Raw genomic sequence first — 15755 nt, 5'->3', positions numbered from 1 at the left:
ACACACATATACACACACCCCATACATATACACAAAACACACAGAACACACACATACGTCATACATGTATATCATACACATCACACATACAAATCATACTATACACACATGCATACATCATATACCCCCATATACATTACACATACAGAAAACACATATCATACACATACCACATATGCACCATATATACACCATACACATTCACACACATATACACAGAACATACACACATATACACATCTCACACCATATACCCCATGCACATCACACACACACACAAAATGTGCATACATGCTACACAATACACATACATACAGAACACACACCCCACATACAAACTGTACAAACATCACATGAACATATACACACATCCTACACCACACATACATATGTAAAATATATACACCACATACAAACCATAAAAACATCACAAGAACACATACACACATCCCACACCACACATACATATGTAAAATACATACATCACATACATACATACAAAACACACACCCTACATACATTACACAAATACACACACATATCACATACATCACATACACACAACACACACATATCCCTCCCACAACACCTCCACCCCCACCAACACACACACACACATACACACACACACACACACACACACACACTTTTTTCAGTATTGAGGTTAGAACACAGGGTCTTACACAGAGTAAAAAAGTCCTCTGCCACTAAACTACACTATAGCCACGTCCTTTTCAGAAGGGGGATTATTGTTTCTATCTTAAGTTATTCCCCCAGTTTCCTGCAGACACAACTCACCCTCGTCTCAGCCCTTGTATTGGGAATTCTCCCTCAGACTACGGCTGATGAGATAAGCTGTACTCTAGGCATAGCTCTAAGCTTTGTTTCTTGATCTGCTGAGGTTTGGGAAGAGAAACTATTCTCTGTAACAGACAAAGGGTTGAAGGTGATGCTACTAGGAAAACGGCAGAGAGTTTCGTTATATTGCTACATTTCATCACCGTTACTGCTCTGATTGTCTCGTGACACTGCAGGATGGAGTCTAAGGACTTGACTATTCATCCTGGGCATGCTCTCTATCACTTTTTTAAAAATTTATTTATTTTATGTAAATGAGAATACTGTCACTGTCTTCAGATGTCTTCTGGTGTAAAACCAGAAGAGGACATCAGATCTCATTACAGAAGGTTGAGAACCATCATCAGTCAGTCAGTGCTCTTAACCGCTGAGCCAGCTCTCCAGCTTCCTCTATCCCTTTTCATTATTGCTGGGAATCCTGGGCTGTAACCAAAGCTGCATCTGGAGGAAAAGGATGACACAGTAAGTGTCAACGTAAACCGAGTTAGACTCAGTTCAAAATGTCTTTGCTCTGTTTTTAACCAGCTGTGTAACCTCAGAGAATCATGGTTCCCAACACCTGCCCTGACAGGATAGGGTTCAATTCCCGACTGTCTTAGTCAGGATTTCTATTCCTGCACAAACATCATGACCAAGAAGCAAGTTGGGGAGGAAAGGGTTTATTCAGCTTACACTTCCATACTGCTGTTCATCACCAAGGAAGTCAGGACTGGAACTCAAGTAGGTCAGGGAGCAGGAGCTGATGCAGAGGCCATGGAGGGATGTTCTTTACTGGCTTGCTTCCCCTGGCTTGCTCAGCCTGCTCTCTTAAGAACCAAGACTACCAGCCCAGAGATGGCACCACCCACAAGGGGCCTTTCCCCCTTGATCACTAATTGAGAAAATGCCTTACAGCTGGATCTCATGGAGGCATTTCCTCAACTGAAGCTCCTTTCTCTGTGATAACTCCAGCTGTGTCAAGTTGACACAAAACTAGCCAGGACACCGACTCTCACCAACTTAGTTACGGTTAAGGTCAAGTCTTCTTTTTAAAGGACATTGGATTATATATTTAACTAGTATGTTAAATTTCTCAAGTTCTTCTTTTTATATCATTTGATTTGTATTTTTTGTTTGTTTGTTTGTTTGTGTTTTTTTCTTTGAAACAGGGTTTCTCTGCGTAGCCCTGGCTGTCCTGGAACTGACTCTGTAGACCAGGCTGGCCTCAAACTCAGAAATCTGCCTGCCTCTGCCTCCCAAGTGCTGGGATTAAAGGTGTGCGCCAGCACTGCCTGGCTCTGATTTGTATTTTTGAAGGATAAGACAATTGATTAATAATTCCTTCCTTTCCCAGTTTTATATCATAAATTGTTATTAGTTTAAAACCTTTTATTTTTAAAAATTTTGAAAGTATAATCACATGACCTCTCCCTTCCCCCTTCTCCCTCCGAAACCTTCCACATACCGCTCCTTGTTCTCTTTCAAATTCATAGCCTGTAAAAATACACTTTTTGTTCTTTGTGAATTTCATATCCCATACCCAGCCCCATTCACCCCTATCACTTGATAGCCTCCCCCCACCTTGCAACCTTCCTGCCAAAAGAAAACAGACAAGCAAAAAACATTCTTGCCATGGGAGCTGCAGTGTGCCCCACAGTACACCCTTTTGTCCACACATCTTTACTTGCAAATAAATGTTCACCGCAGTGAGTCATTGGTCTGGCTCAAGGCCTCTGGCTTCTGTTACACTTTCAATACAGGATCCTCACTGAGACTCTTCTCAGATATTCTGTGGTTGCCATGTGTGGTGGAGATCCTGCAGCTCTGGATCTGGAAGACCGGCCCCTTCACACACTCTAGCAGGTCATAGATGGGGTAGATGTTGGGGTGGACCAACTCAAAGCCCTGGATCTGAGCCTGGAGGGTAGCTAAACTGGTCAGCCTACCAGCTCTCCAATGAGCAACACCATCCAGGGTCAGCTCTCCCGTGCTGCCCAGCCAAGGCATAGGGCTACCTCTCCTGAGCCCACGGCCTCTTCTTTTCAATGGTGTTATAATATGCAATTTAGTGTGTTATTATTCAATCACATGCATATATGTATATGTGTATACACATATATTCCAAAATACAACCTGCTCAGTCTGTATAATGTTACATGTATCTAAGTTTTCCGGGCTGACAATTTGGTATAGGATAACCAACTCATGTGCCTCCCTGGGGAAGGCTATTTTTCCTACTCCCAACGTTCCTTAGGTATCTGTACTGGCTAGTTTTGTGTCAACTTGACACAGCTGGAGTTACCACAGAGAAAGGAGCTTCAGTTGAGGAAATGCCTCCATGAGATACAAGTGTAAGGCATTTTCTCAATTAGTGATCAAGGGGGAAAGGCCCCTTGTGGGTGGGACCATCTTTGGGCTGGTAGTCTTGGTTCTATAAGAAAGCAGGCTGAGCAAGCCATAAGGACCAAGCCAGTAAGCACCACCCCTCCATGATCTCTGCATCAGTTCCTGCTTCCTGACCTGCTTGAGTTCCAGTCCTGACTTCCTTGGTGATGAACAGCAGTATGGAAGTATAAGCCGAATAAACCCTTTCCTCCCCAACTTGCTTCTTGGTCATGATGTTTGTGCAGGAATAGAAACCCTGACTAAGACAGTATCTGAGGTCAAGTCTTCTTGAAAAAGAAAACATTTATTTTGTGTATGTCTGTGTGTGTGTGTGTGCATGTGTCACATGTGTGCAGGAGTTCACAGAGGTTAGAAGAGGGGCCTTTGGACCCCTGGACCTGGAGTTACAGATGATTGTGAACCACCTTGTTGTTGCTGGGCCTAGACCTGGGTCCTCTGCAAGGGCTATGAGTGCTCTTAACCGCGGAGCCATCTCTCCACACCCCTAACATAAGATCTTAGTTGTATCAACTGTGTGGTATCAGAAATGCTGAGGAGGATGAGAACCCCAGGAGAGAACTCACTGAGAATTTTGGCACGGTGCTTAGATGACAAGAAGCCTTGGACAGCCTTGAGGAAATGGGTCAGGAATCTTGATTCTTCTTCATCATTTATCATGTGACAGTTCTCCCAGTGGAAGGTGAGACACAAAACACAAGCTGTCCCATCTCAGGGGACAACTGTACAGGGCCTCCAAGTGTCTTCCAGGTGAGGGGAGACTTAAGGAAAGACAAGAGGCTGTCTATCTAGCGGACACTATTGAATGCAATTCTGGAACAGGAGAGGTGTGTGGGGTCTACAGCTTGGCTGGAGACAGAGGTGCCTACAGCAAAGCCAGAATGGTCACTTCTTCTTCTCCTTGGAAAAAATAAAGTGTTTTCATAGTAAGACTCTAGTAGGCAGAGACTGCAGAGACGAACGGAACCAGGTTGTGTACTCAAGAAGTGGAGTTTGCAGCTAAAGCAGCAGCTCTTTGCCATCTAACTTACGGACACTGCAGGGCCGCACTGGTTCTAACGCAGCAGTATCCCCCTTGACTAAGCCAGTTAGGGCCCTCACTCCCCTTGGCCAGTAACGAGCGTGGGAGCTTGACCCTGCCAGCCACAGAGAAATGTGGATGCATGTGGAGATGGTTCTGAGAAACAGTTCTTACCCATAAAAGCCACTGCTGAAAGAAGGGGCTCCCTGTGGCTCTTGCCACCTTATCTGCATGCTAGAACACTGAAGGTCTGTGACTATGACCCAAGCTACAGATGGAAGGCAGGTCCTTTTCATACCGCTACCTCAGCCAACCTGCCTTCCTCCTGCAGCAGGCCTTTCCCCTGCATTCTGCCTGTAAGCTTCAAGGCACAGGAATCTCTCCTCAGCTTACTTTTCTGCCTGTGGATCTCAGGATTACTGCTGGGGTAGGGGTGGGGGTGTCCCAGCAAAAACTCCATCTGCTCGGTGGCCGGGGAGCCATTATGATCTGTGCACGAGGCAGCTGGATGTCCACTTAAGCACAAGGGCTGTTGAGGACATTATGCCCCAAGCTAACCTGAGTCTATCACCATTTGGCAGCTCGTGTGATTACAGTCCCAGGGCAGGATCAGCTTTAGATCTCTCCTTTATATATTCCCTTGCCCAAACCCAACCCGACTCCCAGGCCATAGCATGCCGTACCCACCCTTCTGAGAGAAACCCAGCCAGTCCTGGCTCTTGTCTGTCCTCATGAGGACTGCATCATTCAAAACACTCATTACTTCTCCCCAAGACGCAGACACCACCACCCCGGGAATATTTTATATTCCCACCCAGAAGTTTTGCTCAGGAGCAGTCATGTGACTTCCTCTGACCACTAAAATGTAGCAGAAATGACTGGCACTTGGGAGTGGAGACTTCAGGAATAGCTGTGGCTCTGGGTTTTTCTCCCTTCTGTAAGGACACAGCAATGGGACAGTGTTGGGGACAGCTGCAGCTTTGGATGAGGGACACGACAGGGCTGGTGCGCTTATCCTAAGTAACTGATGGGATGAGCAGGCCCTCACTGGGAGACCCGCACAGTCATCTGTCCCCAAATGTATCCTGGAGCTGCAGCACGAGGCCAAGGGAGTAGACCTGCCTGTCTGTTCCTGTCTCGGAAGCTGCAGTCTGCACCGGACTCTGCTCTCTGGCCGAGCACTGCTTCCCTCTCCTACAGGCCTTGGCTTGGGAGGATGTCACTCCAGGACCTCTCCCTGTACAGTAAAGACACAACTCACTTAAGGGTAAGGAACTGTTTCATTCTCAATGTTCACATTGCTTGGAAGTACAAATAATCATATAAAATTACTTTTATTAAAATAGAAAGGCTTTCTAGTATAGTGCTGTATACTATATATAGAATATATATAGTATATTGTGGTATACTATATAGAGAATATACATATAATATAGTCTAGTATGTTGAAAACATTTAGACAGAAACAGGCAACTGTGACAGAGGTACATCGACATCGGCACTGAGATCCTCTGAAAGCATTAAGTGCCCACTTTCAACAACATTTTGGTATAATAAGCATATTGCTATATTTCAGAGGGTACATATAACACTGAAAAATACTTCATGTAAAATCTAAGTTCAGGTGCATACAAACAGGAAGTATTACATTAATAGCTTATTTCAAACTGTAAAACATTCAAAGTATCCAATTTCTTAGACAACATGCAAACATTTTACTATTTAGCCTGATATTTTAAATATATAAACCACATTCTTTATAATTCTATATCAAAGGAAAGTCGGACACACACTTATCCACACTGTGCACATTACAAAAAGCAGATGTGTCTTCATGAAAGTATGGGGCTAACACACATGATTGTCATTTTACAAATATGGCTATTCACCTTCATAATAAAATAAAAAATCATGTACTATTTACATGAACTCCTAATAATCTTACTTTTTGGCAGTTATATAGTAGCAGCAAGTGGTTTAAAGTCTGACCTTTAAACCTGTGGACTTGGTGAGTACTGGCGAGTGTATCTGGCTAACACAACACGGCAGGCATGACATAGATGCTTGGATGTTGTGGGGCCGCCCCCACTCACAGGCACAAATGACAACTGCTGAGAGGCCCAAGTGTGAGACAGGCACGAGTGTCACTTGGTCGTCTTGCTTTTGCTAAGCAGAGTAGAGTCCTGCCTTACATTTCTATGGAGTCAGCCTATGAGCTAGTGAGAATTCAATGATGTTTTTCTCCTCCGGCCCGCCCTGTCATGGCAGGTAGCGGCTTTTCACTGAGCCCTCAGCCTCCAGACACAGAAACAAGCACATGGCGGCCTCAGCACTCACAGGAACTCTGAGGAGACCAGGGCACCCACCCAAGGACAAAGGGGGCTGCCTCCTATAAAGTGACCATGCCATTGATCAGGGATGCTAAATTTGCTTTGGGGAAGGGGGGCCATCTACTGAGCGAGTGTGAACTGGCCAGGGATCCACCAGGAAGAGGCATCATCTTCATTATATTGGGAGAGTCTAATTTACCATTTTATAAACCAAGGCAAACCCCCTAATATTGGCAGGTGAAAAAAATACTGTGTGGTGCTAAGAGGTGCCACATGCCTTTGCTTGGTCACCAGCTAGCAGTCCTGAATGTCTTTCACAAGGTGGACGGCTGGGTGGAGGAAGGCTTTGCAGTTCCTCCCAGTTGTGGGTGGTCAGGGTCTAGTCCAGAGCAAGTGCACGGTGAGGCCCAGGCTGAGGAGGAGGAGCAGGGAGTGGAAGAGAGGCCTGCCCACAACAGCAGATGACGGGAGACTGCTGGAGACCTGCACTTGGGAAATGATGAGGGCCGAGAGTGGGACGTGGGACGCCAGCGTGGGGCTGTCGGAGTTGATGAGGGACTCGATTTTCTCTGCCTCCTTATTGCAGGCCTCAATCTGCAAGGGAAAGGAGCTTTCAACACAGAGCCTCTGCGCCTTCAGCAGGTCCAGGCAGCCACAGAGGCAGCTTGCTTTCCTCTGTCCCTACTGTCCGAGCCAGAGCTACTGCTAACGATGGGCTTAGCTTATTACACACATGTTAGACATCAATGCAAATTAGAAACGGCAACGCCACTGCCCTGGCCAGTCGGCCATTTGGGTTCTGTACTATAGCACAGCACACACTGCCTATGTCACTAGACAGCACGGCTACTGTTGGCACAGCTACAGGAAAGGCTTTCCCTCCTGCGTTAAAGGTGAGGACAGAGACAGGCTTGGACGGAGGCAGCTGGAACTGCTTCCATTCACCCACCTCCTTGAGTCCTTGCTACTTTCTGATGAGACCTGGGCCTACCCGAGTGAGGTTCCATGGCCTTCTTAAGGCCCCCGAGACTGCCTCCGATGAACCCTCCTCCAGGGAGGCCAGAGGCTTGGCTTGGTCACTGCCTGACCCCTGCCAGTGCCCTACTCCCCAGGCCTTGGTAGCCTCATCTGCACAATGGTGCGACTTAGCATGCCTGGCCTGGGCCACCCTGAGGCTGCCTTACTCTTCCCCTCTCCCTCTCCAAGTCCCGAGATGCTCTACTCCCTTACCCTGCAGTCCCTTTCTGCCACTGTAAGTCCACCAAACTCTAAACAGACAAGATGGCCGCACAGCACGCCGAGCCTCACCTGCAAAGCTTTTGGGTAATGGTCCACAGGAATAATGAGGATCACAATTTCCGACTCGATGCTCAAGTATCCAAACACGTCACACTGCGGCACAGACACGTGCATGCGGACCTTCTGAAGAATCTCCACAACGGTTATGGGCTTCTTGCTTGTCACCTGGAAGACATTTTAGGGCCCGGAGAAGATCCTGCTTGCTGCCGAGGCTGCTCTGCTCTAGCGGCAGCTGAAGAGGCTCTTTGACCTGTGTGTCAGCCCCAGGCTTGGCTGGACATAATCCTGTCTCTCAGGGCCCAGTGTGTGTAATGGGGTTTGGGCTCCCCGCAGAGGTATGCAGCCACAATTAACGCTGACCAGAAGTGCTTTCTTTTTTCTTTTGAGCAGGGCCTTGTTATACAGACTAGGCTAGCTTTAAATTCATGATCCTAGCTCAGAAGTGCTGTTTATTTATTTACGTTCATTTAGGTTTGAAATAGGGTCCCAGATAACCAAGGATGGCCTTGAACTTCTTATCCTCCTGCCTCCACCTCTCAAGAGCTAGGATACAGGCCTACATGCTTGCTCTCTGTGTGTGTGTGTGTGTGTGTGTGTGAGAGAGAGAGAGAGAGAGAGAGAGAGAGAGAGAGAGAGGAGGAAGAGAAGGAGGAGGAGGAAGGAGAAAAAGGAGAAGGAGACGAAGACAAAGATAAAGATGACGAAGAAGATGACGACGACAGGGAGACAGACACAGACAAGCACGATCTTGGATGTCATCTCTCAGGAGCTATTTATACCCCTTTTTAAAAACTATTTTTAAATTTTACTTTAATTATGTGTGCATGTATTTTGTAAGGGTACCGAACGGATGCACAGGTACCATGGAGGCTGGGGTTTTGTGGCTGAGTGCTGCTTGGTGTGGGCACTGGGAGCCACATCCGAGTCTTCAGAAAGAGCAGTGAGTGCAGGAGTGCTCAGGGACTGCGCCAGCTCACACTGTTTCTAAGACATGGTCTTTCATTGGCCAGGAACCTGCTGAGGAGCTGAGCTGGAATCACAGACCTGACATCAAAATGTAAAAATTCTATGTGTGGTGGGACATACCTGTAATCTCAGCAGAGATAAAGAGGAAGAGATAGGATCGCTGGGGCGTGCTTGCCAGGCAGTGTAGCTGAATGAGAGAGAACCTGACTCTAAATACAAGTGAGTGACTAAGGAAAGCATGCAACTGAGTGATCTCTCCAGCCCCATAAGCACTTCTCAAAATGTGAGTGCTTGAACGGGAGGACCCAGGGGAAGAGTCCTGTCGGGGCACGGCAGCAGGAAATGCAGGAAGGATGCTCGGGCAGTGGCAAGGGTTTCCTGTTGCATCACTAGGGTTCTGGCTTCCCAAAAGAGAGCAGCAGGAAATGGAAAGGTGACCAGACAGGGAAGGTGGCTCCTTGGAGACACGGGTGCCGTGATGAGGTGCAGACTATCTGGATTTCTACTACTGCTGGCCACGTGGCCCTGTCATGCTCTCTGAGCTGGCAGGAGGGAGCGAAGGCCAGGAGTCTGCCACCCTGGGTACCAACCCCTGTTTATTGATTGTGAAGTATGGCCTAGAGCAGGTCTAGGGACCTGGTTATTTTTAACTGCACACAGAGACAATATTTTCTGCTCTCAAGGATTCCTGAGAAGTTTAGCAATATTCTCTTAACAGTATCTGGCATATGAAGCAACTTACCTTAGCAATAGTGTCCAGTTTTTCTTTGTCAAATAATACCCGTAACATCCCAGCACATAGTGGACAGCAAGCCCCTGTAACAGAAAGCACTTTTGTGTGTTCAGAATTAAAATAAGGAGAATCCAGAATCACAGGTGAGGTGGCCAGCTTCCACATGGCCCCACCTGTCCTTCCTGACGACTGTATTTTCTGCCCTGCTCAACGACCAACCCAGGATCCTAAGATCACCAAAGTCATCTCTCCTCAGAACCCCGTGCTCTGCTGATGGGGCTGGAACAGCACACCAGGCCTGCCTGCCTCTGTCTCCCACTCTGCTCCTGACCAACAGCTTATGCTGGGCCTCTCTCTGTCTCTCTGTCTCTCTGTCTGCACAAGGGAAGTTCAGGGCTTCTGAGTGTTTGCTTCACATGTAGTTTTTCAAACTACCGTAATCTGTTTAGAAACCACGGCAAGGGATGAGACAGTCACAGTTGACAGTTGACAGAGTTCCCAGCAGGCAGGCCCTCCCACCCCTTTGCTCCGCTTCATCAGGCAGTTCTGACTTGACAGTGGGGTCTGGGGAACCTTATGTCCCCTCCCTTGGAACATGGTCTCCAGGAGGGAAGAGGCTTTGTTTTGTTCGCTGCTGGGTCTCTGGTGCTTAGAGTATTATCCTGAGCGCAGAGGGGGCCAGCGAGCCCTTGGAGACCCAGAATACCCTGTGCGGAGCAGGCCTGGAGTGAAGGCTCCTCCGCTCTGGCCTTACTGATGAACACCTGTTTAAGGTAAACTGTCCCTGAAAACTGACGCTCACAGCTGTGTGTGTGAACGAGCCCACTGCCCTGACACACAGCTGAGGTAAGGTGATTCCCCCACCCCCACCCCTGCTTCTCTCAATTACATGTTTGTGTTCACCAAAACACGTCAACTATCCATTTAACTAATAACTAATTGTCCAGGCATTTAAAAACAAGCACATGCTGTGTATTCAATCCACAGACCTAACTTTTTAATTTAAATGATCCTTTACCTGCTTATGTAGTGGATGCCTGGCGTAAAATTTTGCCATGCGGTTGTTTTTCTTTTTAATTTTTATATTAGATTTATTCATTTTCTGTGTTTTCATGTATGTATGTATGTATGTATGTATGTATGTATGTATGTACGTATGTATGCATGCATGCATGTAGGCATGTATGTTTACCATGTGTGCACTTGGTGCCAGAGGAGGTCAGAAAAGGGCATAGGACCCTCCAGAACTATCGTTACAGATGGTTGTGAGCCAACTTCTTAGGGCTAGAAAGTGAACCCAGGTCTTCTACAAGAACAAGTGCTCTTAACCTGAGGCAGCTCTCCAGCCACTGCCGAGCGGCCCTGATGTCAGCACAGCACATGCTATCTAAGGCAACCCAGGACTTTGGAGTTAGCGCACAACAGTCAGCATATGAGTCACTTTTCATTTGGGACAGTGTCTTCTACTGTATCCCAGTATGCCTGTGTCATGGGCATCCTTCCTGTCTCAGCTGAGTCTGCGATCACAACTTTTCAGTGTTTACAGACCAGTGAACTCTCTCCTCCATGGCTCATTTCCTGGGGTGGATCAGCAAATCTTTCTGGTCCCACCCCTGGCCGCCCGGAAGACTGCAGCTTACCTGGTGGGATGATGGGTTTGCAGCCTATGGCTGAGAGGGAAGGACACTTGACAGCAGCACACTCAGCCACAGCACTGTATTCCGAGAGGACGCCGACAGCCTGGCAGGGCCCGTAGTAATCCACGGCCACACGATCTGAGTAGGCAGCACACACACTGCTGTATGTCTCACCATTGTGCCCACAGACAGGCTCCTTGGCTCTGCAGAAAGGCTGAGAAAAGACAAATAAATGCTAGCCTGGAAACTTCCATGGTACATCTTTCTAATTGTGAGCACAGAGCTGATCTCCCTATTTTCAGGAAGTTAAAAGACACAGGTTTAAGTTTTGGGGACCCTCTAAAGTCCTGGGGTGGACTAAGTAATAGGTTGTCACAAGATCAACTCTGGAATATTGTCGGCTTATTCCACTGAGACTAATACAAGATAAAAATATCCCTTCACCCACACTTCTCTTAGTAATCATGAAAGTCTAAATGAAAAGATCGCTCTTCATGAAAAGGTGGGACCTTATCATTTCATGCTGGATATGGGAAAAGAGGAGGAGGGAGGGACCAAGAGATGAGCAGGGGAGGCAGAGTCTAGTATAATTATTGGGTAGTTAGGGATATACCTGAGAAACACCCTAGCAAGGATGAAGAGAAGTGTGTGTGTGTGTGTGTGTGTGTGTGTGTGTGTGTGTGTGTGTGTGTGTGTAGCAGGTGCTGTCCATGTGAGTGGGGCACCAACTCCAAGAGAAAACTGTAGCCAGACAAGCTGAAGGGATTTTCCCCACCATGGAAGCATGGAACATGTCAGGTTTTTGTGGTTTGCAGGTGTCGCTGGGGCCTAAGATGGGAATCTCCCAGGACAGGGTCAGCACAGGATCAGGTCAGTGGGAAGCTCCAAGGAGCCTATCCCATAAGGTTATTTAATGTGGAAGCAGATCTTACAAGCCTAAAAGACTGAGTTAGGCTGATGTAAAACAAAGCTTAGAGATTTTCATGTCACTTCAGCCCAGTGGGAGAAGGTGGGAAGCAGGAAGTGGGGGTGGGGGGAGATTGCTTTTCTTCCTGATTCCTCTCTCCTCTTTCTTTCTTTCTTTCTTTCTTTCTTTCTTTCTTTCTTTCTTTCTTTCTTTCTTTCTTTCTCCCCTCCCCTCCCCTCCCCTCCCCTCCCCTCCCCTCCCCTCCCCTCCCCTTCCCTTCCCTTCCCTTCCCTTCCCTTCTTTTCTCTTCTTTTTTGAGACAGGGTTTCTCTGTGTAGCCTGTCCTGATACACCAGCCTGGCTTCAAACTCATAGATATCCTCCTGCCTCAACCTCCCAAGTGCTGGGATCAAAGGCATGTGCCACCACTGCCTGACCTGATTTGTTTCTATGGCAGCCCATAGAACTGTGAAAAGATGGCTAGCGGTGACCATCCCCGGTGTGAAACCTTAAGTCTTTTCCTAGGAATAGGTTCTGCCAGCTTCTACACTCCTCCTCAGAGGCACACACTAACTCCCCGGGCAGCGTTAGCGTTAGCCACACCACTCCTTTCTCAGCAGGGCTGCATTCTGCTTGTCTAAAAAGGTCACAAACTAACTTGATACCCTTGGGTTTGGTAGCCAAACAACATACCTGGCAAGGGCCTCTGTAAGACAGGCTTTTCCCTCTTTGGTACAGAGTGCAGAGGTTGCTGTGCTCCATGTGATCTGTGTCACACACAGGATCTCGGGCCTGGTCACAGGTGAGCTGTCTGGGCACACACTCATATTGGCTACATCCAAATTTATCAAAAGTCGTCAGGCAGACTTGTGGTTTTGGCACACATCTGAAAATGATGAAAACAGTAGGTGACGAGGGGCAGGGAGGAACTTCAGTGGGGGCAGCAAAGCCCTGGGTGTGGTACAGGAAGCTGAGGAAAGAGCCGGGCTAGTGCAGAGGAGGACAGTCAGACTAGAGAATGGCAGACACGCTGCTCAGAGAGAATTAGCTGTTGAGTGATGAGCCCTGGGCACACGTGGAAGAGGGCGTTCTAACTGGAACTTGGTGGGCAAGGAGAACAGAAGCAGGCTAGACTGAGGGAGGAGCCACAAACTCGAGGGGATATTCCAGGATGTGGGGGCGGGGAGGGGTGCGCTGAGGGTAGGGGTGGTAAACAGAAGTAAAAGCCAAAGACTCAGACATGGAGTGGGAACACCTGACCTGAGACCAAGAGTGGGCGGGGTCCAGCACTGGAGAGAGCACAGTCAAGAACCACAGACCATTTTGAGATGCTTTATTTTTTAAGGCAAGCTCTCACATGGCCCTAGCTGGCCTGGAACTTACTATACAGACTAGGCTGCCCTTGAACTCACAATGATCTGCCTACTTACTGGATGTGGTACTCTATCTCACCTAGCTAAGTACTTAATTTTTAGCTTGATTAACATGAGTCTATCTTAAGAAAGGCTCTACTAGCCAGGCGTGGTGGCGCATGCCTTTAATCCCAGCACTTGGGAGGCAGAGGCAGGCAGATTTCTGAGTTTGAGGCCAGCCTGGTCTACAGAGTGAGTTCCAGGACAGCCAGGTCTACACAGAGAAACCCTGTCTCAAAACAAAACAAAACAAAACAAAAAAACAAAAAAGGAAGGCTCTACTTTTTATACTAAAAACTCAGCTTCCTGTGCCTACTGGGTGGGGGATGAGCTGAGGGGAGGCCACAGAAGCAAGTCCTTCTAGTGACCTAACAAGGAAGGTGTTAGAACCAGGGGTACTGGAGAAAGTTGGTAATGCAGAGAGGAAGCAAGCAATCAAGCTGAGTAAATAGAAATAAGAGGCTGGGCTGGCGCGATGCTCAGGGGACAGAAGCACGTGCTGCACAGCCTGATGTCCTGAGTGTGACCCCAGAACCTATATACAAGCCAATGTGGACGCACACACTCCTAATCCAGGTTTTCTGCAGTGAGAGGGGAGGCAGAGACAGTGGGCTTTCCCAGAGCACCCGAAGGACATGACACACTGCAGAAGCACTGAGACAGACTTCACCTCAAACAAGGTAGGATGCAAAGCCAACTCCTGAAAGCCATCCTGTGGCACGCATGCCTACACTCACAGCATATATACTCATATCATACTCATACACTGAATACACACACACACATATAACATACATACACATACACACACATACCATACATACACATCACACACACACACAGAGACATACATTTTTAAGAAAAGGAAGAAGATCGCAGGAAAAGGCTGAGAGTCTGGAGGACAAACTTAAGAAAACGATCAACGCAGTGATGGTCTGTTTTGTCTCGTCATGTCCTAATGTTTAGAAAAATGTCTGGTTTATCAGTAGGTATTTGAGGGAATATAACCCTTTCTTAAGAAAACAAAGACAGAAACAAACCAACCCCCCATGCTACTGCTTTTATTTATTTATTTATTTTTAAAGATTGATTTATTTTATGTATATGAGTACACTATTGCTGTCTTCAGACACACCAGAAGGGGGCATCAGATCCTATTACAGATGGTTGTGAGCCACCATGTGGTTTCTGGGAATTGAACTCAGGATCTCTGGAAGAGCAGTCAGTGCTCTTAACTACTGAGCCATCTCTCCAGCCCTGACTACTGCTTTGAAAGATGACACAAATCCATGGGTAAAATGAAAAGGTGAAATGGTGTATTGTGCAAAGTCAGCCCCTCCTCCCACAGCGCATGTCCCAGTCCCCCAGCCCCCTTTCTTAGCTATTCATTCCAATTCTTGCAGAGATATTGTGTGCAGGTAAGAATCTTGACTTACACTGATCCAAACGGGTTGTGCTTTTTACCACCAAGCTACATTGCCTAGGTTCACGCACTGAAACCTGGCTTAGGGGCTGGAGAGCTGGCTCAGTGGTTGATACACATCTCTCCTTCAGAGGAGTCAGGTTTGATTCTCAGCACCCACACAGCAGCTCACAACTGCCTGTAACTCCAATTCTAGGGATCTAGTGGTCTCCTCTGGCATCTGAGGGCACCACATGCACATGTAAACAGACATTCACACAGACAAAATACTCATCCACATAAACTTTTACAATAACAAAACAGGCTCAGGGCTAATTGCTCCCCAGAAAGAAGGCACTAACCCTCTTCTAGCCCCTCTTGTATGATACCATCTGTTTTCTAAATTTATGTTATCATTTTTTAAATCTTTGTCAATCCAATGGATTTGAAGTGATACACAATTGTAGTTTTAATTTAATTATCATTTCTGGCAATATGACAAAGGTTAAAGGTTGGTGCTAACTGCTGTACACTTGCCAAAATCACTTAATCTCTTATCGGTAAAATATAGATTGCATTCTTGGGTCTCCCTGGTAGCTGGCTGGGCCAATTGACTTGAGTTCTAGACAGTGCAATGTGGCTGGCAGTAGTAACTACACTGGAGTCTCTTCAGGGGGTCCAGGGAGTAGCACTATTTGGAGGTGTGGCCTTATTGGAGTAGGTGTGTCACTGTTGGCATGAGCTTTAAGACCCTCACCCTAGCTGCCTGGAAGTCAGTTTTCCACTGGCAGCCTTCAGATGAAGATGT

General features: G+C 47.2%; 1 protein-coding gene across 2 annotated transcripts in view; it reads right to left on the bottom strand.

Moving 5' to 3' along the window:
* Positions 1-5522: 5522 nt before the first annotated feature.
* Positions 5523-15755, bottom strand: part of Reck (reversion-inducing-cysteine-rich protein with kazal motifs) — a 69286-nt gene continuing 59053 nt past the window's right edge. For both annotated transcript variants that reach the window (XM_030253674.1, NM_016678.2), the window contains 5 exons: positions 12827-13019; positions 11230-11440; positions 9599-9672; positions 7900-8055; positions 5523-7185 (listed from right to left, as the gene is read on the bottom strand). In XM_030253674.1, coding sequence (XP_030109534.1) covers positions 6964-7185; positions 7900-8055; positions 9599-9672; positions 11230-11440; positions 12827-13019 — 856 coding nt within the window. In that variant the 3' untranslated portion in view covers positions 5523-6963. The remainder of the gene's footprint in view (positions 7186-7899; positions 8056-9598; positions 9673-11229; positions 11441-12826; positions 13020-15755) is intronic.

Source organism: Mus musculus, chromosome 4 (assembly GCF_000001635.26).
Source record: "Mus musculus strain C57BL/6J chromosome 4, GRCm38.p6 C57BL/6J".
Classification (NCBI taxonomy): domain Eukaryota; kingdom Metazoa; phylum Chordata; class Mammalia; order Rodentia; family Muridae; genus Mus; species Mus musculus.
Note: the sequence above shows the minus strand (reverse complement) of the source record. Positions and strands in the feature narration are given on the sequence as shown.